This window comes from Poecilia latipinna, unplaced genomic scaffold (genome assembly GCF_001443285.1).
Source record: "Poecilia latipinna isolate Pla-1442-1.1 unplaced genomic scaffold, P_latipinna-1.0 Scaffold301, whole genome shotgun sequence".
NCBI classification, from domain to species: Eukaryota; Metazoa; Chordata; class Actinopteri; order Cyprinodontiformes; family Poeciliidae; genus Poecilia; species Poecilia latipinna.
The window spans coordinates 41,323-68,994 of NW_015112917.1; the positions used below are offsets into that span (position 1 = coordinate 41,323).

The 27,672-nt window shown below is 38.9% G+C and overlaps 2 protein-coding genes across 5 annotated transcripts; one reads left to right on the plus strand and one right to left on the minus strand.

Moving 5' to 3' along the window:
* The first annotated feature begins 293 nt into the window (after positions 1 to 293).
* Positions 294 to 10,252, plus strand: slc1a6 (solute carrier family 1 member 6). 3 transcript variants are annotated; one of them, XM_015034497.1, is made up of 13 exons: positions 294 to 486; positions 601 to 687; positions 1,446 to 1,660; positions 3,948 to 4,214; positions 4,326 to 4,463; positions 4,643 to 4,850; positions 6,311 to 6,353; positions 6,452 to 6,580; positions 6,671 to 6,855; positions 7,006 to 7,239; positions 8,131 to 8,325; positions 9,596 to 9,730; positions 10,016 to 10,252. In XM_015034497.1, the coding sequence occupies exons 3-13, from the start codon at positions 1,654 to 1,656 to the stop codon at positions 10,212 to 10,214; spliced, it is 1,740 nt and encodes a 579-aa protein (XP_014889983.1). In that variant the 5' UTR covers positions 294 to 486; positions 601 to 687; positions 1,446 to 1,653; the 3' UTR covers positions 10,215 to 10,252. The 3 variants fall into 3 exon arrangements, with proteins under 3 accessions (XP_014889983.1, XP_014889984.1, XP_014889985.1); XM_015034498.1 differs by lacking the exon at positions 1,446 to 1,660 and having other exon boundaries at positions 296 to 486; XM_015034499.1 differs by lacking the exons at positions 294 to 486; positions 601 to 687; positions 1,446 to 1,660 and adding an exon at positions 1,668 to 3,166.
* Positions 10,253 to 12,903: 2,651 nt separating this feature from the next.
* Positions 12,904 to 18,446, minus strand: ccl44 (chemokine (C-C motif) ligand 44). 2 transcript variants are annotated; one of them, XM_015034500.1, is made up of 5 exons: positions 18,179 to 18,425; positions 17,382 to 17,511; positions 15,774 to 15,918; positions 13,861 to 13,937; positions 12,904 to 13,766 (listed from the first exon to the last, which is right to left on the minus strand). In XM_015034500.1, exons 1-4 carry the CDS (start codon positions 18,240 to 18,242, stop codon positions 13,899 to 13,901), a joined length of 378 nt encoding a protein of 125 aa, XP_014889986.1. In that variant the 5' UTR covers positions 18,243 to 18,425; the 3' UTR covers positions 12,904 to 13,766; positions 13,861 to 13,898. The 2 variants fall into 2 exon arrangements, 1 of the variants encoding a protein (XP_014889986.1); XR_001425224.1 differs by lacking the exons at positions 12,904 to 13,766; positions 13,861 to 13,937 and adding an exon at positions 14,027 to 14,954 and having other exon boundaries at positions 15,697 to 15,918; positions 18,179 to 18,446.
* Positions 18,447 to 27,672: the final 9,226 nt, after the last annotated feature.

Here is a 27,672-nt window from a genome sequence, read left to right on the forward strand (position 1 = left end):
AGACGAGTGTGATGTGTGGGCGTGAGAGCTGGGCAGCTGGATGCCAGCAGGGTAACAGATACAACCAGTTCCCTGGAGTTCAGCACTGAGCACATGCTTGTTGTCATAGCAATAACCCCTGCGTGCTGTCTACAAGCACCAGGACCCACATACATTACAGTAATATTATTTATGCTATTGAAGTTCTACAAGAGTCATTTAGTCAGATTTAGATCAATCCCGGAACAAAGATGCTCATTCAGATTCAGGTTTTATTGATACAAATAAATGATCAGCCTCTCCTCCACCCACGCACGCATCCCAGGCGCGCCTCCTCACAAAGCACGACGCGCTACATCGGTTTGCGTTGTAAGTCGTAGAGTTTACAGTGCGGATGATGAGGGCAGAGTGTGTGAGTGGGCATCACTGCTTCATTAGCGGCAGCAAGCGGTGTAGCGAAGATGGAGAGATCCACATGATGGAGAGAGCATCGTCTCTGACGAACAGGTGGGCGAGACTTTGTTTCTAATTAGCTTCTCATCTTTTTTTGCTCAACTGACAACAGAATATAGAGTCAAAAATGACATTTGAAATACATTTTTGTGTGTTGACTTTGTAAAGGTTCTGAAGACCTGCAAGGAAAAGTTAAAACGAAGAGAATGGACAAGTCATGAAAGTCTGACATAAGGAAGGAGAGACTCTTACAGGGTAAATAAGTTTCTATCTATCTATCTATCTATCTATCTATCTATCTATCTATCTATCTATCTATCTATCTATCTATCTATCTATCTATTTTAAAATACATATTATTGTGTCGACATCCAGGATTAATATTTTTAAATAAGTGATGACAGAGAAATAGATTTTATTTGTCATTCTCTAATTTCCTGTTCAGATGTAGTAACCTCTGGATCTCTAAAAGTAAAAAATGATGACAACGCAATTATAAACTCAAAAGTTTTGTAATTATACTTCACAAACTGCAGCTGTCAGACTGACTGCATTTTATATTTATACTCTTTCATTCTTTCACTCTGAGTAAAACAGGATCTGAGTAAAAAAAAAAAAGGTTGGGATGACATCTACTTTGGCTAAAAGCTGCACTATGTAACTTTTGTAAAGAATATATTATTTTCACATTTGTTAAAACCATCACCATGCCGTGACAGAATGTTATGAGATAGATAATATGTAGAAAAGACCAATTCCCTTCACCTCCTCCGCACCCGACGACAAACAACCAATCAGAGCCAGGAGGAGGGTCTTAGCGCTGCCAATCAATGCTGCTAAATGTGCTAATGGTGAGAAATAACTTAATAAATGTGTGTTTCACTTAGTGATAAAGTTCCTGAAATAAATAGACTTTTATTGAATGCTTTAAGGGAAAGATGGTCTGTCCTTTGTGTGTGTGCGCATGCGTGCGCGTGCGTGCGTGTGTGTGTGTGTGTGCGTGTGTTTTCCAGGCTTATGTGTGGAAATGTGAGAAGGTCAGACCATAGGAGAGGCCTTTTCATGTCTGTCTGTATATGAGCGCAGCGCAGAGCCGTAATCATTGTGCTGCTCTGCTCCGGACCGTCTCACTCTAATACAGCTTAAGGTCATTGCAGTGTGTGCTGGTCCAGTTCTGATCGTCACCTGACTTTAATCTAACCGCTCCCAAAGACTGTAACCATGAGTGGTGAGTAATTACACCTGTCTCTGTCGCAGAAGGATATTTGAGTGAATATGAGCATTTGCACAATGTTATTAATGAATTACAGAAACTGTTGTGTATTTACTTGTACAGGCAGCATGTACTTTGTATTACATGGATAAATCTTAAATTTATATTATAGTATGAAACAAGGCATAGGTGTGTGTGTGTGTGTGTGTGTTTATGTTTTAGGCTACAACTTCAATATTCAGCGTTAACTTTCTTTAGTGTTTTGTCTTATCTGCAAGTTCAGATGTTTTTTGTGGCTTTTGGATTAATTTTCTTGAAATCTTTAACAATTTACACATCTTATGTTTTTGTGTGAACTGTTGCTTATAGAAAATAGCGACCGTCTACGCTTACACCAGTTTTATTCTGCATGACCAATATTGGTTTAAACAGGTGTGCTTCATACGGTTCTGTTAAATCATGATCCACAAAGTTGGACAAAGCAATCTTTTGTTAAAACCGTTGGGATTTAAAACTGCAGCACAGCACTATCTGTACATTTCTGGATTTTCTTTGACATTATGCAAAAGGGTTGCCAAGATGGTGGTCCGACAACGATGGTTGTAAATTTGTTGTGGCTTTGAAGTTGATAGTTTATAGTTGGACACACATTGTGATGCTCACTGTGTCTGGATGTTAATAGCATGTTGTTTTTGCAGCTGAATGTGCTCTGTTACAGTTGTATTCAGTCCATCTTCTCAACTTTGCAATCAGAGGGAATCTATTACTTTCACCTTTTTTATTCGGGAGCAACATATATTTTTCAGTTTGAAATAAAAAGAATGCTTTAAAGATAGAGGACGCCAGCATATAAACTGGTCCTGGGTCATCCCTGCGATCTCTTCCCCTCATTTGGTGGCAGACATCATTCCCACCTGCTAGTGCTTTACAAGAAATCCCTAAAATATTTTGCATGCATGCATCACATATCAGTGGTTCATTTAACTTGACTCTGTAATATTCTATCAAGATTTTATATTTTGATCTATTTTCATTCATTCTCATATGTGGGCCAGTTGAGTATTGTGAAATATGTCACATTATGATCCCTGATTAAACCCAAATAACATCGAAGGGGAAGAAATTAGCCTATTTAGAGGGGCCACATTATAGCAAACTTTGGGTAAAGAATGACAGATTACTTTAAATCACCTGTGGTCAAAGCAGCTAGAAAACAAGGAAGGTAAGAACAGATTGTTGCAAAAAAAACCACCAGAACGTAAACGTATATATGGGGTGAGAATGATGCAGAAATGTGAAATTACTGCCTTGAGGTGTTCAGTTAAACGGGGGAGCGTATCTGTGTGACTTGAGGGTGTAGATAAACACATGAATACGTCACTGAGTCAAAGCGCGGGAAGTCTAGTCTGTTTGCAAAAGGGGAAGTGCTAAGAGGAAGCAGGTCTGCAGCCAGGGCAGATAGGAAGACGTAAAACTATCAGCCACGTGTTACTACACGCACAAAGAAAAGAGAGAAACACGGTAAGATTTAAGAAAGCTCAGTAATTTAACATTGACAGCACTTTTCATTCAGGACATTTAAAAAGGACACTTGCATTTTTTTTAACTTATCTAATTTCAAAACAAGAAGTTTTTCCTGCTTTAGTCATAATTAGGAAACCGGACTTGAGGCTTTGCAGTGTCAGTAAAAGTTAGCAAACCCACAGAATCAGGGTGTACAATGTAATTCTTTGTTCTTTTTTTTCCACAGCTAAAACAATGTATTAATTTTTGTGAGATATACAACAAGCACAAAACTAACGTTGTGTGCTTTCAAAGTAAAGTAAGAGCTGAATGGAGAAACTGTTTGGCAGAGACAATCTGCAACAGGACACACAACACATTAGCTTGAGTGAGAAGAGACTTGTGTTGAGCTGCCTGTTACTTCTTCTTTATGTTTTTCTTTGCTGCTTCATCAATTTTGTGGTAACATTTTTAGTTTATTACACAATAATAAACTAAGAATGTGCAATTAATAGACTTTAACGTTATTTTAAATTCTATTTGCATTCAAGTTTGACATGTTGGCTTAGAAATGATGCTATAGTGTGGAGAACTCTGACCATGAAGCTAATTTAATTAACAGGAATGCACAGGCCAATGGTATAACAGCTTCCAGAGTTTTTGTCAGATTTTTGGTCACCGTTTAATTTTGATTTACATCACTGGCCTGGTGCTGAAATCTGCTTCTTGGTTTCTTCATCCATCCAAGACAAAAAAAATATGGAATAGCGACAGATATTGGATTTTAATCCTCTTTCAGTTTCACACGAGACCTGCCTGCTGGACCAGGTGTTGGGGCTTATTATGAATGAGAAGCCACCCAACAGTGCAAGCCTTTTTCTAAATGAGGACGCAGAAAAACCAACGTTGCCGGACAAAGTTGACCTCAGGAGGCGTTTTCGCAGAGCCATGGAGAAGAGAGCAGGCAGCATGAGGCAGAGGATCGGCTCCATCAGCAAGAAAAGCCTCAAAGGTTTCTTCAGGAGGAACCTGTTTGTTTTGTTCACAGTGGCTTCTGTGGTTCTGGGTGAGTGGGAATAAAGTCATGTTATGTTGGTTATGTAACTTATCAGTTACTTGGGTACAAATTACTTTATTTGTTTGTTTGAATGTGTGGGAATGTTTACTCTCTGTTCAGGTGTAATCCTAGGCTTTGCTCTACGACCCCATAACCTGTCCATGAGGGAGATAAAATACTTTTCCTTTCCTGGGGAGCTCCTGATGAGGATGCTGAAGATGCTAGTGCTGCCGCTGATTGTCTCCAGTCTGGTCACAGGTTAGCTCATGATGAGCAAACAAAATAAGTCCCTGTGCTTTAATCTAATCTCTTTATTTACTGAAAATGTTTTACTCAGAAATCACAAAAATAAAGTAATGATACCATTAGGGTTAGGGTTAGGGTTAGGGTTAACAGCATTTGGCAGTTTCACAAACATTGTTTTTTCCATGTCTCAGGTATCTCCTCGTTGGACAGGAGAGCATCGGGAAAGATGGGTGTGCGCGCGGTGGTGTACTACATGGTGACCACACTGATCGCAGTGTTTATCGGCATCGTGATCGTCATGATCATCCAGCCGGGGAAAGGCAGCAGGGACAGTCCTACGGTGAAAAGCGGAAACATTGAATCCATTCAGGCTACTGATGCTTTTCTGGACCTCATCAGGTGAGGACCCACAGGTTTAGTGAGATCAACGTGTTTGGCTAAAATGCTACATGGAAGGTTACATGAAAAAAGAATAAAACTGGGGGGTTTCTACACCTTTATCAGTTAAACAGGGTTTTCCAAAGTAAAAATAAACTTGACAAATATTTTGAGACGTTTTTATCAGACCCATGTCCTGTGCACTTAAACAGAAAAATAAAAATAAAGCTGTTAGAGGGAATATATAGAAAATGAAAGAAAAACTGTGACAAGGTGGCTGCTTGTCAATCAATTAATTGTATTTGTACAGCACATCTCAGCAACCAGGTAGTTCATAGAGCTTTACATCACAAAAACACAAACATACTAAGTCATTGGACACACAGGCAACAATGGCAACATTACGTTTTGTCAAGTGCCATCACCATACATTAAATTTGTTGGTTAATGTTTCATTTATTTTGGATCAAGAGCAATTGAAAACAGGTAGTCTAGATTTAAAGGAACTCAGTGTTTCAGCTGTTGTGCAGTTTTCTGGAAGTTTGTTGCAGATTTGTGGTGCATAAAAGCTGAATGGTTCTCTCTCAGGTTCTCCAGAGTCCTGATAATATATCATAATGCTGACACCATCATGTTTCACATTTAGTGCTCGATTTTTGATGAGGTGCTTTTTTTATGTTTTGTGATAAGCATGTCTTTTGCAACTATGGTCAGCATAAAGTTGGGCTTCATGGTGGATTCAGAGAAGCTTTTGTTTTGCAATCGCACTCCTTCGTCCAAACATTTGGAAAACACAGGAAGGGATTACTGACATGTAGAACTAAAACAGAACCGTATTTACTGCAGTTCTTTCAGTGTTGCTGTCAGTCTCTTGGCAGTTCCTTCTCCACTTTCTGTCTTGCCTTCTTCTCGTCCAGTTTTGGAAACTGTCCCTTGTCTCTAATTTTTCTGTGCCATGTTGCAAGAATATGGTCTGTGAATTATGCTCTTCTCCTGACTGGCATTTAATGTCCAACGAGATCCTTTTTATCTTCTGTAATCTCTCTGCAAACTATAAACATATAAATGCAAATAAAATCCTTATAGCACAGCTGAACGTAATTAAATAGTCACTAAAATTGTTGACAGGTGTGAAACCACCAAGACTGAATGCTGGAATTGAATCAAAAGGTTCTTCAACAAAGTGTCAGTTTATGGGTGTACACAATTATGCAACTAAACAATAGTAGCATTTAATTGTTTTTTATTTTTAGCGTCAAACAGAGTTGTTTCTTTTTCAGTTCAAATGTACAAGATATACGTCACACTGAAGGTTGATTTCATTTTTACGTCAGAAAAACCAGATGTTTCAACAAGTGGTCTGTGCACTATTTATATCCTCTATGCTACATCATTATGTTAGTACAGGACTATTGATGACATTTCACACATTTCTAACAAACCAGTTTTGACTCATCTGGAGTTTTTGTCTGTCCACTTAGGAACATGTTTCCCCCTAACCTGGTGGAAGCGTGCTTCATTCAGGTAAATCTGTTTCACTTCCTTCCAGTTTCTGCCATTTCATGTGCCATGCAGAAGTATTCACTTTCTATCCATAACTTCACTTGTGGGTTTATTTGCAGCATAAAACTGTGTACAAGAAGACTGTTTCCACAAGAAACGTGACAGTGACTCTCAACCTCACCGACTTGCTTAACATAACAGACTCTCCTCTGAGTGAAAACCTCACCAGGGTGCAACGCACCATACAGGTGATTTCAAATCAAGATATCATCTTGTTATTTACTAGAATAAAGCCCTACACCTAGATTACAAAGTGCTGTTTCTGTTGTGATCTGCAGGAGACAGTGGAGGAAACGGTTCCTGTGTCTGGTTCCTCGGCCGGAGTGAACGCTCTGGGTCTGGTCGTCTTCTCCATGTGCTTCGGTCTGGTCATTGGCAACATGAAAGAGCAGGGACACGCTCTTAAAGAGTTCTTTGACTGCTTAAACGAGGCCATAATGAGGCTGGTAGCCGTCATCATTTGGTAAATAACACCAGAATTGCTGCTTTTCCTGCAAAATGGGTTTTCTGACTTACTGGAAAAACTGTTATATAGATATTGAAGCTTGCACTTGCATTTTGTCATGTTTGTTTGTGACAGTAAACAATGTTCCCAAATCATCTCCTTCTGCAGGTACGCTCCAGTTGGAATCCTGTTTCTGATTGCTGGGAAAATAGTGGAGATGAAGGATCTGGCAGAAGTGGGTGGTCAGTTGGGGATGTACACGGTGTCTGTCATCGTGGGTCTTCTAGTCCACGGACTATTTGTCCTGCCGCTGCTCTACTTTCTGGTTACCAGAAGGAATCCCTACAGTTTCATTGGCGGCCTGCTGCAGGCCCTTATCACTGCTTTAGGGACATCGTCTAGGTGAGTTTAACCATGAACATATTTCTCAGTGAAGGCTTTGTATTTTACTGTCCAAAATGCTCAACAGACATACTGAATAGCCATATTACTGGCCATTTTAGAATGAAATCTTCTGATGAGCATCCAGCGTGTAAAGAGATGTTGGCTTGTGCACACAATGACAACAGCACTGTAATGCCAAAAGCAGACTGTTTTTGTAAAAATAAATGTATTTTCTATCCATTTGTTTAAACTCCCCACAAGTTTAAGCAAAGTTTTGATTCATTGACTTCAAGTTGCAGCCAGAAAACTCTAACAGAAACTTTTTTCCAATGATCTACAGGATTCAGCAGTTTTATTGCCATCCTAGGGCCACACACCTTGATCGGTAACATCCAAAGTCAGTCCTTATGACGGGTTCATCTTAGATCTGGATGTAAAAAAAAACTCCTGAATCTAATGAATGATTAATCACCTGGCCTTTGCAGGACTTCAGAGCAGGTTGTGACTTAATTCAGCTACGTTAGCACAGCAGTACATCTTTAAAATGCAGAACACAACACCTATAGGACAGGAGTTAGACACAGATAGTCTTTGAACACATCTTGATTAACCACATACATTATATTGCCAAATGCATGACATCACCTACATTTATCAACACATAAAATGTAATGTGTTGAAATAGGCTTCATTCTAGTATTAATGAAGCTGTACTGAGACAAAGGCTTCAATATAGCACCTGCTACACCAGGTTGAAATTAGCAGTCACTCTTTATTCCTGTTGGGGCTACCCCTAAATCTCAGGAGCATAAAATTGTTGTGAATATTATTATCTTCACAACCCAATCTCTAATCACAGACGCTATAATCTCTACGTCTTTTGTCTTTTTTTTCCCCACTGTCTTGCAGTTCTGCTACTCTGCCCATCACTTTCCGATGTCTTGAAGAAAACAACCACGTCGATAAACGAGTGACTCGCTTCGTCCTCCCCGTGGGCGCCACCATCAACATGGATGGGACCGCGCTGTATGAGGCTGTGGCGGCCATCTTTATCGCTCAAGTCAATGACATGGACCTAAACTTTGGGCAGATTCTCACAATCAGGTTAGCAAGTTTTCATTAATCACTAATAAATGAATTTAAAGCACAATGAATGCAAGAGTGGGATTAATATTTTACCTAAATGAACCATTTTTGTACAATTTGTCTGTTTATACGAAAGACATTTTAAGCTTCTTCAAAAATAAATCTGAGCACATCTGTTAAGCTCAAACGACAACAGAACAAAGACATTGTATTATTTTTTATTTTTCTACATTTGGATATCAGACCTTAAAAACACATTTTGTGATTAAAAGCCACTGTCATTTCATCATCAAATTATTGAAAATTAATACATATTTCTTGGTTTCAAACACTAAAAGGTGCTTACAAATAAAAATATTACAGTGCCATCTTGGGACTTTGGATAATGTGACACTTTCCATTAGAAGCCCAAACAATCTGCTTATTAATAACTTTTAATAATCTGTAATTTTGGCCTTTTATGTAGCCTTTTATGTAGTTGAGCAAAACATATTGAAGTTTATAAATCAAACACAACACTGCACTAAAACAACGAATTATCACCATAGACTAACGGTGAATCTTACTCAGCAAAGCCCTATGCTCTGTCAAGAAACATCACTGTTGCAGTGAATAATTATAAATAACTTCATTTAGCATAATTTCATCGATCTAAAAATGAGAAAGACATCAGAGATTTTGTGAGGTTTAATCTGAAACCGGTTGATGAGTTTACTACGGAAATGAGAAACTGAGTCTGCTGGTTGAAATTTGTCAGATGTGCACCTCATTTTCTTCCGTCACGTATGTATTTTACTTTTAAAATGTAATCCATCGAAGCTTTTGTAACCGAAACATTTTGTTTGTTTTCGTCATGGAAAGTAGGGAATTTTGCTCAGAATTACAATATTTATTGAAGCACAGCTGATTAAAGTTTTCAGAGTAGAGATTTATTAGAGGTTGATGAGGTTTGGTGGAAATCTTCGATGTGAACTAGAAGATGAGATGAACGGAAAAGGAAAGACGTGGATTACAGTGGCTTTTCTCTTTTTCAATCCGGTTTTGTCCTTTGACTTTCTTACCTAGATGAACTGATTTATGGCTCTAGTTTAAGCTTTTCTGAAAACATATTGCATTAACAGTGTCTTCTGATTAAGTTACGTTAACACAGTAACACAGTTTGTAGTGTAGGTAGTGTAATAGTTCCTTGTTTGGCTTCATCACTCAACTACTCCCACTATGACTGCACATGTGCTGTTTGTTTGTTTCCCTTTATTAAATGTCTCCACTCTCCATCCCACCCACTCAGTATCACAGCAACGGCTGCCAGCATCGGAGCAGCAGGCATCCCTCAGGCTGGTCTGGTGACCATGGTGATCGTATTGACATCGGTGGGACTGCCCACAGAGGACATTACACTGATCATCGCCGTGGATTGGTTCTTGTGAGTTCCCACTAAATGTCAGCTTGACGGGGATTGGTCTGGGACTGAGCCAGCCTAAATGTCATTGTGGAGCTTCAGAGAGTCTACAGGCTGCACCTCCACAAAGGTTATCGATACATAATGCAGAGCAACAGATTAGAGAGCCTGTGAGGATATTTGTAGTCGGTGTACGCCAATGTTTCTGGTTGAAATGGTTCTTTGCATAATCAACCCCCGCAGGTGTTGCCCCAGTTTCTCCTCCTTCCACTTATCACCTAATATCTTCTGTCTCCGTCTCCGCTGCAGGGATCGTTTGCGCACCACCACCAACGTGCTGGGCGACTCGCTCGGTGCCGGCATCGTGGAATATCTCTCCCGTGAAGAACTGCAGAATCAAGATGCTGACTTGCGAAACTCTGTGATAGAGGAGAATGAGAAGCCATACCAGCTCATCTGCCAGGACAATGACACACTGAGCCACCTCAACAACGAGACCACGATGTGAGGAAATTTGTTTTCACCTGAAAGGACTTGACAAATCAATAACATTTCAGCAAGAAAGTGAGGATCGTTGAGATAGAGGACTTTCTTGAACACCTTAAATTGAAATTGGTTAATAAGCTGCATCTTCTGCAACAAATGAGGCATTCTTAAAGGGAGGGAGTATTATGTAAGATCAGCTTTTTGAGCTTTACATCATCTTATAATGTTATTCCCTCATCTAAAACACGTCTGGAGAGTTGCTTTGTTTTGTTTCTTTCATGCATGTTTGAGGAATCATTCAATCTCCTGTGGCAGTCATTCGGGTTGCCTAAACTCCAGCTCCCACAGTGCACCAACTATTTCCACAAAGCTCCTCCTTGGAGCTGCAGTTCCAAAATCGAACTTCTGCCTTACAGAGCACAGCTCAGTCACAGTTCCCCCACTCTGCTCCTTCAGACTAGTGGCAGCGACAATTAGGAATTGCCGAGCTCTTCTGAGCTCATCATAAGAAACAGCTTCCAAGCTCCAGCGTTGCTAAAAGTACTATGGAGAAGCATCGTTATGATGACGTGCCAAGGGCGGAGTGTCAGAGAGAGCAGGAACGTCTTAAAGAGACAGAGGCCCAATTTCAAGGCGTCAAACTATACAGTCAAATTTCTTTTGTTATATTTTATAAATACAGCATTTTTATAACAACTAAAGGTAACATAGATTATTGATTGTACTATAAAATGTCACTATGTACTTTGAAAATATGTAATACTCCCTCTTTAAAAAAAGCTAATTGTATCCTAGAACATTAATATAAAAATAAATTTAGGCCACATAAAGTTCAGAACCCTTCACACTTCCAAAGCTTTTTATTTATCCCCTATGAAAATATTTTGCTATGTTAAATGTGCTGTTTTTTCTGCCTCTAGCATTACATCCCAGCCTCCAGTGAGTCCATTTCTTTAACAGGACCAATATTTTAAACAAATATCATTTCTTCTGTGAACTCCCTCTTTTGTCATTTTCATCTTGACTACCTCTCTTTGGGAGTTTTACAAGGTTTCACAAACCACCAGAAAAGCACTCAAGCTCATCAGGCTGTAAATAGAAATTACTGAGGTTTTTTTTTCTTTATGGGGTAAAAATTATGTGAGCTTTCCTACACAGTTTAATTCAAGTCTTTGGATGTACTTTACTGCTTGAAAGGTGAAATAAATCAGGAAAAAGGATTTAAGTGTAGTAACTTGGGGTAAGTGATTGTTCACACTGTGCTTTCTTAGAGGTGTTTATTTAGATATTTATTTGGTGCTACTGCAACCCGATAATTTCACAGAATTAGCTACAACAACAATACTAAATGCTGTTATTTTTTTATTTTTTGTCTATCCACGACACTGTGCGACTAAGATTGTTTTCTTGTAGTTTTTTTTTTTATTTTATAATTGTACCAAGTAAGCCAGTAACTTAACATCATTACAAGAAAACTGAAAAATCTGAATTGACTGTTCCTCTTGTTGGTTTGTGAACGAGTACTGTGAAGACATTGTGAAGCATTTGAGAGTTTAAATATAAATTAGCTTTTAAGTCTGGTGTGACTAGTGATTGACAAGTGCTTGTATTTATCAGTGACTTCAAGGCTTTTCTGACTTTGTGCAATGTTTGTTCAGAAATATGGCTTAGTTCTGATGCTTGATGTTACCAAACAAAACACTGTTTTATATGGAAGAGCAGCTCTACGTTTCTGTGGAGGTTGTATGAAAAATGTGATGAATAAATGTCTCAGGAACTGAACTGTAATTCTCATTATTGTGATTGTGGCTACCCCTTGTGGAGGATATTATCCGGAAGATACTGTTTGCTCTTCCATGTTACTGTGAAACATGGGACGCTGAGATATAGCTCTACATTTAATATTTTGTCACTGGGCTCAGCTACATTACAACACCCTAACCAACCACCACCACCAACAAAAATTAATCACGATTTCAAAACAAAAGCAGATTGAGACAATAGTCATGTCTCGGAAACAAAAGTGGGTATATAAGCCCTCATTGATGGAGGTCAGAAACATGATTCACCATGGCAACAGGAGGAAATAAGGGTAAGTTGGCTACCTGGTTTTCTGAAGCATGTTCTTTATTTCATGTTCTAAAGGATAAAATTAATCATTTCTGGACAACAAATGTTTTTATTTTCTTACTTTGGTTTAGATTCATACTACTTCCTCAACGTTACTATTTGTCATAAAGTTTTTATGTGATTTTTCCAGCCCACCCAGTTTCAGAAATTGCACTGAATGACGTACAGTCTGTGAAACCTTTCGCTCCTCCTTCATCCCAGCTGTTATTAATTACTCTCACCTGTTCTGGTTTAGATAATCACCCACCCAACGTGTATAAATCTCCTGTGTCTCTAGTTAAACATAAGATCCTTCTGCTTCCCATGTTTGTTTTTGTACTTTTGTTACACTTTCAATCTGCTTCTGTCAACATAAATATGTTCTTTCAATTTAACCTGCTATTGCTTTACTCCCTGATTTTTGGATTGTGCTTTTGTCTCGAGCTACGTTGCTATGAATTATATTTTTATTTAATGACACGCCTGTTCTGCTTTTCTTGCCACCTTCCCTGCATTTGTCTTCATGACGAACCTCAACACTGTATAATCTCTACGTAAGCCCCAACACCCAGCCCCAACAAAATGCACAAAACCAGTTGCAGTTAATGTTTCAGATTAATTTATAAAATAATTCACTTGAGATACAGTGCATTCCTCTACGTTACAATGCTTGTGTGCTGTACACACACAGGACAGCCCTCTAAGTTTTAACAGCCTTGTCATTTAATGAATCGACTCATGAGTGCTTTGGCATAGTTCAATGTCAAACTACTAGTTAAAAAGATAAAAGTAAACTTAAGCCAAGTTATATCGGATGATTTGTTGATGCCGGTGGGTCAAAATCCAAAAGATCGACTTATATTTTACAAACAGTCAATATACAAAGTAGACAAAATGTGTTAAAAAGTATGTTAAAGCCCATGGAAATCATCACCTTGTGATTTTTTTCCCCATGCTGGCCTCAACAAAGACCTGCAAGCCTCAGTACAAATACTTCAAAAGAAAGCCGAAGGAGAAAAGAGCAAAGTGCAAGTTAATATTATAAACATGTTTTTCAAATTTCTGCACACTCAGCTGATTTTGACAAAACCCCAACTACATCATTACATTATTTACGCAGTACGAGTCACAAATAAGCACAGAGTATATTGCAGATATAATATATGAATGTCAATGCTGTTTCACTGATCTCACATCGGCCACAAGTGTTTACACTATTTCAGAGGGCGATACTTTCAGGCAGACTCCGGCAAATAACAGTATAAGCCATTAAATAAAAATCACTGCAACTTTTCTTACAATAATGCTCTCCCTCTCACATACCGGGAATATTTTATTACACCATTTAAATAAGTATTGCTGCCCAGGTCTGGTCCCAAGGAGACGGATAGAGAGACACAAGATGACTGGAACGTCAGCGAGCGTCGCAGATTAAAGCCGACGAGCTGCTGAATGATTACTTGGCCTGCAAAGTAAAAGGAGAGTTTAAAAGATGTTGGATTAGACATTAACATAATATAAGCTTTAAACTAATTTTATTAAACTTAGGGAAGCCTTACGTATGACTACGACTAACTCCACTGTTGACGGCGCTTCTTCACTCCACATTCAGAACTGCCCAGTTGTCTTTTTTGTCCTGATCACAATAGTTGAAAACAACGTAACAGGTGAGAATCAAATATGAGAATCAAATCTGAGGAACAGTTGAGCTCAAAAATATTCATACCCAAGAAATATTTTCATTCAACCAAGAAGGATTTTTCACATTGGAAATCAGATAGAAGTACTCCAAAAGGCAAAAAAGCATTGTATGAGAGGTAACACTGTTTTTATTTCAACAAAAATCAACATGTCAAATTATTTATGCCATTCTCTCCATGAACAATTAGAGCAATGAAGGGATTTTTTTTACTTGCTGACCAGCTTTTTGCATTGGTATTTGTGGCATTTAATCTTTTGGGATGAGCTTTAAGCTTTTAATGTTGAGATGCCTACCTCCCATCACCCTAATCTTTAGATTCTGTGTCAGTGATCTGGTGAACAGAAACAGATACCCAACATAAGACCACCAGTCGGTCAGGTTCTGTCAGAGGTGACGGTGTAGGAAAGAGCACTGGAGAGGGCAGGGAAGTGCAGCTTGGATGGAAAAGCAGGTATCGGTCAGGGGCATCACTGAGGGGACACGTATCACAAACCTGACAGATCCGTAAATAGCTTGAGCAGAAATACTAAAAACAATGCCGTCATCAACACGTTGCTTAGTAACCCGTAACTCTAATAACAACATAATGACTGTCATTCCAGGACTTAACACTTTATTATTTGCCTCACAACTATCAAGCTAAACAGTCTGGTAGCAGACACAAATCTCCTGGCTTGTGTCTGCTACCAGATTATTTATCCACTGCTACCTCTTTCTGGTTCTGCCTCTTTCTAAAGTAAAAAAAAAAAAACAAAAAAAAAACAGATAGTAAAATAGGATTCAGCATTTTTTAACTCAATACAGCAGTTTGACCAACAAAAATAGAGTCTAAAAAACAAGCTCTGTACTTCTTGAACAACTCTACATCAGTGCAACAGTTTGATCTACAAAATAAATAAAAATGAGCTAAGGCTCCTTAGCTCCTCACTGATAACTCAGTGTGCCGTCTCACTTTCCAGCCCTGCATTCAGGAGACAGGAAGTGCTGTGTTGAGGGCGCTGTGTTGCGCCTTCAAAATAAAAGCACGCGAGTGGAAGATTTCAAATTCAAATACTTTTCACAAATGCGGTGAAATAGTTGGGTAGGACAAATGCGCCTGTGTCCAATATTATCCCTCATTGTCCCCCTGGCTCCTACGCCTATGCTATCGTTATTCCACCATTCCTGGACGAGACCACAACAGAGATAAGGATTAGATGTTGGGCTTTTATCCACTCACTATGTCAGAGAAACGGACTGAGAGACTGTGTGTTCATAATTTGATCTAATCAAAGTTTATCTCACTTTAAACTGTTCTCTTGAAACCATGTCAGTCTTTCAGAGTAATGTATCCCAAACCAGCAGACACTGGGGGACTTTTATTATTTTACAGCAGCACAATTAATCGTTGCTTTTCTGTTTCATGTTTTCCATTTTGTTTTAAAATTGCTTGTAAAAACGTGACAATATTTGAAATTGAAATTGTGGTATTTTTACTTTCAGTGAGAATCTCATAATTGTCCATGCATACACACATGGAACTGTAATTTACAGATCTCCACTGCTTATTGTGCTTTTACAAACAGATTTTACCTTGAAACATAAGGAGGCCTGCATTCAACTACAGCTGTATGTGTTGACTAAAAACAGAACTTCATCTAAGTGGACTGCAGACCTTGTATTTTTGTTTTTCTACTATTTCATATGAGGGAAACATGAGGAAGATAGTAAGGCTTTGGTGACAGATGTAGTTAGTGAGTAACAGCAGCTGCAAGGTCATTCAAACCTGACCTCTGACATGGCGGGCAGGTTGTCGCGAGGAAGCCACATGGTTCTGTGGTTCTTGAGTCTCTGTCTCTGCAGAAGCTTCCTCAACAACCTCTTCACCTTACGATCTCTAGGGTCCGCACATTTCACTGCCTTCTTCGTGTAAAGTCTAAAGAGAGAAAGAGCAGAATCTCTCACTTGGATTGACCCAGCAACAGATTTCAAACTAATTTGAAAGATGTAAGGTCAGAAATACGTTTGTCAAGTATTAGAAAGAATAAACACGATTGGACATGGGAACAAAATGATGAAAGTCATGAGTTGGTAAATTAAAAATGTTCATATCACTTGAGTCTTTTTAATATGTGATCACTTTAAAGCCACAAACGCCAGGGTGATTTATTGGCATTGTTGAGAAAGGCCAACACAGAGTACTGCGCGATTGTGATAGACACAGGAAAGAAAAACGTTTCTCAATTTTTTTTGCAAATACAAATCAGAAAACTGTGTCGTCTTCCATTAATCTCCTCTTAATACTTTGTCAAATTACATTTTGCCACACCTTCAGTTGCATATCAATTTGTTTATGTCTTGACCAATTTTTCATATCTAAAGACTTTGATTTTTATCCAATTTTTGTGTGAAGTCCCTCTGCAAAAAGCAATTTTAAGCTCTTATCAGAGTGAACCTGCATCCAAATCTGAAGACTTTTGCAGGTAATAACTTTTCTTGCAGGTCTGTATACATTAACTCACCCACTGACCAGCTTCTCTGCTGAAGAATAGCATCTCTGCAGCATGATGCAGCCACCACCGTGTTAAGGGTTTGTTCAGGTTAAAGTGCATTTTTAGTGTTTTTTAAAACACATTCTGCATTTTGGCCAAAAAATCTAATTTTGGTCTGATCTGACCTGAGCACAGTCTTCCACATGCTTGGTGTGTCTCCCACGTGGTTTGTGGCAAACAAGACTTCTTATATTGTTCAATCAACCCTTTTGTCTTTCCGTTCCTCCATAACAGGACAGACTTGAGGAGTGTTTGTCAGATTCTTCCACCTGAGTTGTGAATCTCTGCAGCTCCCCAATAATCGCCATGAACATCTTGGGGAAGAAATATAAACCTTCTTCTCAATTACTCACTACTTGAGTATTTGAGCATCATTTAAAATCGCAATGAAGTACGTTGGAAATTTGACAAGAGGAGTGAAAACTTTTTCAAGGTGCTGTAAAAATATTTTGTGTGTGAGAAGACTTCTGTGTTTGTGTTAACTGGATCACGTGCAAAAGCAAACTCTCTTGCTACATCAGATTTCTGCGAACTGCTGGCAGCGATCGGTATCACAGTGTCGTTTACTTAACTAAACCCTGCTGTTCTGACCGAGTGACTGAATGCTGCGGGGCTCAGCTCGCCCAAAAGGTGTTTTCAGGCAGCTTGTTGTTCCCACATATTTCCTCTTTTACTTCCCTGGCAATCACAGCAAGCAGCTCTGCCATAACAATTTGACTTGGAAAGAAGACAATGCCTCTCGGGCCATGGAGCCCTGCTCCTGCTCTAATGAGAGGCTTTTTTTCCCCCATGCTTCCAAATTCCTCTGTGCTCTTAAGCTCCAGGAGTGGATAGCTGAAATACTTGCATGATGGCTTGTATGCTGCAGTCGGGCCCCTCCGTCTGCACCTCAAACCGCAGCACATCTTTGGTACGCACCTTACCCTGGGAGTACAGCATGCAACACTGGACATCCCTCTGCATCTGCACGCCTTTACCTGGGAAACAGAAAAGACACCTTGGAATAATATTGTGCACCACATCACAGCATCAACATAAAAATACAATTAAAAAAGTTTGGTAATAACCAGGAATCATCTCAGCTGCAGAATAATTATGCATTATTGCCACATTATCTGTCCTAAAAATAATCCTCATAGGAATGTCAGAGGAGATGCACTGGTTTACCCTGTTCAGTGTGAGAAATGAGTGGAAGTGAGATGAGGAGAGGGGGAGTGTGTGTTTGGCATCACGTCCCCTCATTCAAAGCTAATGTGTAAACAAAACAAAGTGAGATCTGAAGCACTAGGAGCAATGTGAGCTGTAAAAAGAAAATAGTAATAATAGAAGGAAAGAGCTGTTTGTCATGCCATGGGTGATGCCGAATCGGATCACTTCCTAAGCTGTGTTTCATAGAAGAGGCTGGCTGGCATGTCGCTCTGCATGCGTGTGATTTTTTTTCAGATGCTCATCCTGCGTTCTGCCCCTCTGTTTACATCCGTGCCTACATCCTCGCTGCTGCCATGCCTCTCTTTCCCCTCTTCTTTCCTCTTTTTTTGTGTGTCTTCGCCATCGCTCTGTTTGCCACCCTGTCCACCTGCAGGGTGCATGCAATACGTGCAAGACGCAAAACACACAGACGTTCAAAGGATAGCTGTGTCCTACCTTCTACAGATGCCAGGAAGATGACAGTGAGCGAGAGAACAGTCAGCGTCTGCAGCATGAACATGGTGAGACTGGCAGGGAGGAGAGGATAATCTACTCTGTCACCTCTCCCTCTATGGCTGCCTCTTGTAGATAACTCCCTCCCTCTCTTTATACCTCCCTGCCCATCTCTCACTCACTCACTTTCACCACCTCTCCTTTTTCTGTCTCTTACCGTCCTTCCCTCCCACCCTCTGTTTATCCATCCTCAGTCAGCCTCCCGCTCAACTCTCTTCCTCCCTCATAGTCTCTGATTTTTTTCCCTCCCTGATCTGTTCATACCACCTCTCCCTGGTTTCTCCTTTCTCATGTCCTCGCTCAGGATGCCAGACCCAATTTGTTTGATTTGAGGCTTTAAATTCCTCTTTCCTCCTCTGCTGCATGTTTTGCTTTAAGGACTGAATAGATTTCAAAAGAGTGATAAAAACAAATAACACTGCTCATGCTATCACATTAAATCACATTGCCTGTCCAGTTACTTAGCAAGCAAGTTGACAAAAACAGGTTTCTATTTGCAGATTTAAGATTTATTTAGGTTCATTTGCACTTCTTAGGGGCACTGATGTCATAATAATGCATAATTATGCAGTTTAAATATTGTTTACCAAACAAACAACTTCAGTGAGCGCATTTTTTAATCTGCACAGGATGCAAAAGTTTGAGTTTATTGAGGATTTTCTCTAAGCGGAATTTTACAGGCTCAAAAATGTACATACACCCCAAAAATATTTGATTAAATGTCCCTTAGCAGGATGAACCTTAATCATGAACTTATAATAGCTTCTGGACTCATTCTGGCTGCGTCGTTTACCACTTAAATTTGTTGGTATTTCAGGAGTGAGACATGAGGGTTACGGGTTTGAATCCCAGCTGGGAGTTTGTACTTTGAGGTCGCACGTTCTCCCTTGTGCAAGCAGTTTTAAATCATTGTGGACTGAGGCGGTGGCGACCGAAAAAGAATTAGTTGCTCCAAGACCGACACCTTCAAGCTTGACTGACCTGTGCAGCTGCAGAAACGCACAAACTAAATGCCTTCAGAGAACAGCTATGATCAGGGGGATAAATGCAATATGTTTGGCTTTTGAAATGAACTGAATTGAATTAAATTGAACTGATGCATGGCGGCAGCGTTGGTAGTTCTGTTGCCTGGGGTCTTTGTGCATACAGGACCCCCTTCCTGTGCATGTGAGCTTGCGTAGCACAAACTGGCTGAAATAATAAAGACTGAAAAGTAACATCCAGCTATTCAGCTTGTTCCAAGCTGAATAGCTTGGAACAATGGAAACTTTGACACAACTGTGCATTCCAGTCAGATAATTAACTCCCAGAACACGTCCAAACCAGCTGATACTGGGGTTCTGGAATAGCCTGTCCTCAACTCTACTGAAAATGTACAAACTTTGGTTAAAATTTAGGTTTGTGCCTGGAAGCTCTCCTGTTTCTGATAAATGCTCAGCCAAATTTATGCCAGGACTCTGTTATTTTGTTTCAAAGAGCATGTAGTTAAAGCTCTAACGGACATTTATTACTATATTAATGAGAGCATATGTTTATATTTGAACTTATCTAATTTTTACTTCTGCCACAGGTATAAACTTCTGACAGATGCTGCAGATAACAGAGCAAACTCTGAACTATAACATCAGTATGAAACTAATCTGAGCACATTGGCTCACTCTGCGCTAAAGTCACCAAATCAATGGAAAGTATTTTTATAACAAATGATATAGCTGTTTGAATAACAGCTCAGTGCCAGAGCTCTACATCTTCTCCATGCATAAATCATAATAAAGTTGGAACTTTACTTCCATAATCAAACAGCACAAGAGCAACGCGGAGCTTCAACATGCCAGCAAAGTGCATTCATCTGTAGCGTGGCGGCTTCAATGGAAAGCATCAGCGCAGCCTGATTACATAATAAAAACCAGAGGAAATAAAGTGACTCTGCATCTGTTTCCGATAAGAATTAACATGGTTAGTCTGTGCTGGGAAAAACGATAGAAACAGATTATGAAAACATAACACATCCAACAACAGCAGAGTGAAAAATGATCGATCGTAAAATCTGCCAACGCGTCATGGATGAAGAAATGCTGCTGCACTAATTAATCTGTAATAAATCAAAGCTGGAGGTGTAATTTGTCACATTAATGGGTTACTTTTAATTAAAAAAATACTGCACTGGGATGTGTTGTCCAATTTAAATGGGAGTAAATCATGTTTGTTTTTTTGTTTTGTTTTTTAAATCAACCCCTGACAGGTTCAGAAATAGTTTGTAGCTATACGACTCAATCTGGTCATATACAGTGACGATATGCAGTCATGTATCGTTTTACTTTTCTCAAATGATAGTGAGAACTGGGTTTGTTCATTCTCTCATTGGTAATGTCTGTATTTTTGTACTTTGTAACGTAACTTTTCAATAAATACATCAAAGAATAAAAAATGCTCCTGCAGGTTTGTTACAGTGATACCATACATTCTGAACACCAGGACTTTTTCCACACATATCACACGTTCATATGGTCCTAATGGCATTTATTTTAAATTAAACACAATTTTTAACATATGTCTTTTATTCCGGCATAATTCAACATTTCTTCCTTTTATCCAACCATCTGTTATCACACCTACTAATACTTAGCTGACGTGTTGCTTCAATATTTCCACATAATGGTCTTTCCTCATGATGGCTTCTATTTTGTGAAGTGCACCAGTCCCTCCTGCAGCAGAACATCCACACAACATGACACTAAAGCATGTGCTTCATGCTTCTAGGTGTTCTAGGTGAAAACACCTAGAACAGTGTTTTCAGACTTCTTGGGGCCCCACCTTTTTCTCAAAGGTATTGATGGTTATTAAGGTCAAACAATTCCATTTCTATTTCATGAAACCTCGAGGCATGTCTCCAAAAATTAAGATCTATAACAATGACAGCACTTACAAATTGTAACCCAGCAGATATTTTGCACCAAACTCATTTAACTCTGGCAAATAGAACTGATTTCTTTCCAGAACATTACAATGGCTGAACATTAATGCTTACTATTGGTTGAACAGATGAATGTGCAGACTTATGGAGCCCATGGTTCTCTTCCTAATATATTAGATAATTTTGATTGTGCAATGAATGTTTACATTTTGGTATGCATCACATTAAGAATAATAGTGACTTTATGTTGTGGATATAAACAAAAATGTGTGAAAATTTAAATTAAATTTATTGAGATGTGTTTCACAGTATAAGTGGGCAGGACAGGGGAAACAATATCTGAAAATTGTGTGCTGCATTTGAATTCCCGCCCGTCACAATGATTACATATAATACACTGCAAACAATTACATCTGAAGGTCAAATGATTTGTAAATAGACCTCACCTGTGTGTGACTTAATTTAAATATACATGAGTTAAGACCTCACATTCCTGAACAAACAGACTCTGAAAGACCAAGAATCACAGCAGACAGGTCGGGGAGAAGATTGTGGAAGTTCAAAGTAGAGTTATGTTTTATAAACAATAATCCAAGCTTTGAATGTATCACAGGATACTGATCAAACCATCACCTGAAAATGAAAAGAATATGAATAACAATAAGTCACAGTAAGTATGACGGAATTGACCCAAGGGATATCAAGACTCCCTGTGCAAGAGTTATTCTGTACTCCTGCAGTGAAGCGGTACTTGTGTATTCAACAATCTGTCTTATTTTCTCATGTTCATGAAAAGGTAACCATGCTTTTAATTTTGATCTGGTATGATGAATGAATTACCCTCCTAAGTTTTTTTTTATATTGGATTAACACCAAACGTTGACATTTAAAGCTCCTAGTGCAGATCAGTTAAAAGCCTTTTTACTGGCTAAACTCCTTGTTATTTATGGTTGGTAATTTGTCAGGATTATAAAGCATGCTTTGCCAGTAAAGTCAAAAAGTCTGTATCATACCTTTTATGTTTGGTTAGAAATCCCTGCTTTCTTTTGTGTTGACTGGGCTTAAAGATATAAAACGTTTTCAGTAAAACAGCTGGGATGGATCCACAAACGAGTCTTCCCGATTGCCATGAACAGACATCACTTTTACAACTTTTCAGTTTTATTTGTATTCAGGATTGTAGTTCACAATATATAACAGATTTACATGCCCAAACACAGGTATTTAGAAAAAAAAACAAACAAACAAAAAAAACGTGCAAAACAAGAACACAAACAAAATGGGTCCTGGAGGGATGGTCCTACACATCAGTGCAAACCACAACGGCCATACAAGACAAAAGTTCACAAGGCAAGTATTTATATGGAGATTCGTCCAAACAAATCTCCACATGAAAATAGGAAACTGTTGGAAACCTAACAACCGAGTACCCTGCCCAAAAATTTAAAAGCAGTCTGCATGTCACCTCAGTGATCATGAAAACATTTTCTAATCTTTGGAAAAACCAAAATTTTAACAGTATTGAGGTCAATGTTGCAGTATGGGTGTGCTACCCCTTTCATTTCTCCAAACACACAAGAAAAGACCTACTTTATAAAAAGCCTTATAGTGAATGGAAGAAGCCTCTTCATTTTCTCTAAGTTTGTGTTTCACTCATGAGATCTTAGCTGTTATTTTGAGAACAGCCTCTGAGAAGTCACTTCAAGCTAATGCTACACATTCTGTGGTTGCAAAGAAAATCACCTTTGGAGATGGCAATTTCTGATTTAACTTAATAAAATGACACATAGATGATAGCAAGCAGCTAACATCCTGCCAGAGGACACAGAACAACTAAAACCTTAGCGAAACATTTTCTTATTAGAAAACATTTATGCTTCCCTGCATAAAGAAAATGCCTCTCTAAGGTAGTTGTGTTAACACACTCCTGAATGAAAGCGTATAATGCCTTTGTGAAGCTTGAGGGGGAGAAACTGTCCAGACATGAAGGCAACAATATGTCCTTAAGGAATTCAAGGTATGAAAATATGCAGTCTGTGCTGAGGGGTGAGGCTGGCGTAAAAGCGTGCACTATGCATACATGTGGGTATATGTGAGCATGTGTGCATGATGGGTGTGGGAATTTGACCCAAGAAATCAGGCTGGAATCTAAACTGCACAAACATACCTTTCTCATGACTACAGGCCTGCCTGTGAGCCAGATACATCGTTCTGTTTATCTTTGCCCTGATTAAAATATCTGTCGTGCTGAGCCACAAATATGGTAAATCACAAATAAACAACAACCCCGGGAGCGATGGGAAGGATACTTAACAAGTTTGGTTACAAACTTGTAGCTGGTAACATTTTTAATTAAAATCAGTTCATTTGTTGTGACATGTAACATGGGTTTTTTGAGTACCTTGAAGTAGAGAAAGACAGTTTACAACAAAACAAAGTGTTTTTTGCCTTTTTGGGTGTTTCTACACATCATTTTTTGGAAGATTTAACAATTTTTAGTTAATAAATGTAAATTTTAACGGAACTTGTATGTATTATTAAAGGAAATAGTGACTTTGTAAAAACATGTACTCTATTTAAAGGTGTAAAATAATCAAAAATTGTACAATTAAATTTGTTTCTGATTGTTTCGGTGTGAGAATTTTAAGGCGTTTTAAACGTTTCAAGCATTTCTATAAACTGAAGAGTTTGCTGTATATATAATACATATATATGTATCATATATACACCAAGAGATACTTATATATAAGTCCTTCTCAAAAAATTTGCATATTGTGAAAAAAATTCATTATTTTCCATAATGTAATGATAAAAATTAAACTGTCATATATTTTAGATTCATTGCACACCAACTGAAATATTTCTGGTCTTTTATTGTTTTAATACTGATGATTTTGGCATACAGCTCATAAAAACCCAAAATCCCTGTCTCAAAAAATTGGCATATCATGAATAGGTTCTCTGAACGAGCAATTAACCTCATCATCTGAATCAACAAAGTAACTCTAAACACCTGCAAAAGATTCCTGAGGCTTTTAAAAACTCCCAGCCTGGTTCATTACTCAAAACCACAATCATGGGTAAGACTGCTGACCTGACTTCTGTCCAGAAGGCCATCACTGACATCCTCAAGCAAGAGGGTGAGACCCAGAAAGAAATTTCTGAACGAATCGGCTGTTTGCAGAGTGTTATATCAAGGCACCTCAGTGGGAAATCTGTGGGAAGGAAAAAGTGTGGCAGAAAACGCTGCACAACGAGAAGAGGTGACCGGACCCTGAGGAAGATTGTGGAGAAGGGCCGATTCCAGACCTTGGGGGACATGCGGAAGCAGTGGACTGAGTCTGGAGTAGAAACATCCATAGCCACTGTGCACAGGCGTGTGTAGGAAAGGTGCTACAGGTCCCTCATTCCCCAAGTCAAGTCACTTTTGAACCAGAAACAGCGGCAGAAGCGCCTGACCTGGGTTATAGAAAAGCAGCACTGGACTGTTGCTCAGTGGTCCAAAGTACTTTTTTCTGATTAAAGAAAATTTTGCATGTCATTCGGAAATCAAGGTACCAGAGTCTGGAGGAAGACTCTGAAGTCTGAAGGAAATGCCAAAATGCCAGAAGTCCAGTGTCAAGTACCCACAGTTAGTGGTGGTCTGGGGAGCCATGTCAGCTGCTGGTGTTGGTCCACTGTGTTTTATCAAGGGCAGGGTCAATGCAGCAGCTATCAGGAGATTTTGGAGCACTTCATGCTTCCATCTGCTGAAAAGCTTTATGGAGATGAAGATTTCTTTTTTCAGCACAACCTGACACCTGCTCACAGTGTCAAAACCACTGGAATTACTGACCATGGTGATACTGTGCTCAATTGGCCTGCCAACTCTCCTGACCTGAACCCCATAGAGAATCTGTGGGATATTGTGAAGAGAAAGTTGAGAGATGCAAGACCCAAAACTCTGGATGAGCTTAAAGCCGCTAACGGAGCATCCTGGGCCTCCATGGCACCTCAGCAGAGCCACAGGCTGATTGCCTCCATGCCACGCCGCATTGAAGCAGTCAATTCTGCAAAAGGATTCCTGACCAAGTATTGAGAGCATAACTGAACATAATTATTTGAAGGTTGACTTTTTTGGTATTACAACACTTTTCTTTTATTGGTCGGATGAAATATGCTAATGTTTTGAGACAGGGATTTTGGGTTTTCATGAGCTGTATGCCAAAATCATTGGTATTAAAACAATAAAAGACCAGAAATATTTAAGTTGGTGTGCAATGAATCTAAAATATATGACAGTTTAATTTTTATCATTACATTATGGAAAATAATGAACTTTTTCACAATATGCAAATTTTCTGAGAAGGACCTGTACGTCCAGATGAAGACAGATATGGACTCGGTTGTTTTAATTGCTAATAAATTGATTGGCTTTTTTCTTTTGTCTGTCAGTCGTTTGAAAAATTTATAAACTGAATATGAATATTTTTATAAGCAAGGCCACATGTTTAACACTAAATCTATCATGACTTGGAGCCTTGAATGAATGACTATGGTATTTAATAGAGATGTTCAGTATTGAATTTTTCGGAGAATTTCTTTTTTTTAACCGTGAAAGTAAAGCAGCACTGCCCAGTCCTCCATCATGTGAGGATAAGGAGCAGTGTGCATTCCTCTGCAGGGAGTAGACCGTTGCTCTCCTGAAACCAAACAGCTGAGCTTCCCATCACTCCACGCTTCACTGCCCCCTGAAACACTAAACCCTGAAAAATCACCTTAAACACACTGAGGAATTTATTTTAGAAATCTCCACCACAAACATGTTTCAGGGTCTCGACTGAGCCTGGAGTCTGAAACTAGAGACTTTGGATGTGTTTTACAAGCGCTGCCTGGAAGAACAACACACAACTCAGGTCTGGAGAGGCTCTCGTCTCGTACATTCCTGGTGCGATGTGATTTTCTGTGTCACGGTGCAGAGGGAGAAATTCGAACCTCAGTATTTCTCCGTGGGCTTGCTTCGTGTGCTTTATGTGCAGCCAAGAAACAAAAGGAGAGAAGAACCAGTCAGCTCTCCTGACATGGCACACAGTCTTGTAAAATAAAGCATCCCTAATCGTGTCTCAATGCATGATGAGAGAATATTTCAGGTAAATTTTGTAAGTTATGCTTTCTAGCAGTTGTGACATAAACAGCAGACATTTGTAAATTGACTTATTTTCACAACTTTTTCAAGCATTCTTCTATTTGATTGTTCCACTATTTCTTCTGCAACTGAGATTTTTTGTCCAGTTCTCAGATCGCCAGAACTGTGATTGTTTTGAAGGAAGTGTAATGTTATTAGATGTATTTTGTTCCTGATTCTTCTTTTTAGTTGTTCCACTATCAGTTTTTTTCCTGTTTCAGTTCTCAACTCACCAGAACTGTGATTGTTTTGAAGAAAGCATATTTTTTTCACATTATGCAGCTCAAATCCAGTTAAAAAGTTGGTCTGAATAAATGAGTCTCTAGCTGCTTTTTAAAAAAATCCACAGAATGAAGATGGAGGCAATTAAATCTACAACACCAATGGATTTATCATCCCCTCTGGTCTTAATAAAAAGTATTTGTGAAACCATTAATTAAGCTGTTAAGCAGAGTTTAAGGTTTTGCTTGGCTAGCTTACACAAAGAGTGAGGTTTGTAAATCTCTTTAGGTCCTGAATTATTATTTTTCACCTTTTTCAAATTCAGTCTAAAGTTTTTTCTTGGCTTTCTGTATTTTTTTTTTCCTTCAGTGTGGGACCATTTCAGAAAGGTTTTTCTCAACTGTCATTAACGTTGACGTCAGCTTATGCATCGGATAATAAGACCTCCTATTTAGGAGGACAATGTTGTGTCAGTATTGAATAAACAACTTTACAGTGAAGGCATTGTAAATTGTAACTTTGGCCTGTCAGAAAGATGCAATCTGTTTTCTCACACATTTCTCTGGTGCTTTTCAGGACACTCAAGACTCTTGCTTTACTTGAATATTTGAAAAATAAGTATTTCACATCCCTAAAATCGTATCAACATCCGCTGGACATGTTTAGAATTAATTAGAAAAATTATGTAGTGAAAATGCATAACATTTTTTACCAAAGTATTGGTGTCAGCATAATTTATAAAAAATTATTTTAAAAGATTGAAAAAAGAAAAAAAAAGCATTTCTGCACAGCAGAAAGTCTAAACATACCTCACCTGAGGGTCTGAACGCCAGCTGATATCACATTTTGTATTAGATGCTGGTTTAGAGGCAAATAAAACTAAACTCGAGCCAATAAGCTGCTGACCATCAGCTGAAATAATTAACATATCTTCAGACTGGGATCACCTAATCCGAAGAACATGTTCTAGCTGATCAAAAACATCTGCTTTTTACTGATTTTAAACAAATACCCTCAGGTTGAAAGCATTTTCAAACTGTTCCTTGACAGCAGCAGGTCAACTTCATGTTAAGCTGTGATTTCAGCTTAACATGAAAGAAACAGGGGCGTTACAGAAATCTGATGCAGACGAACGCG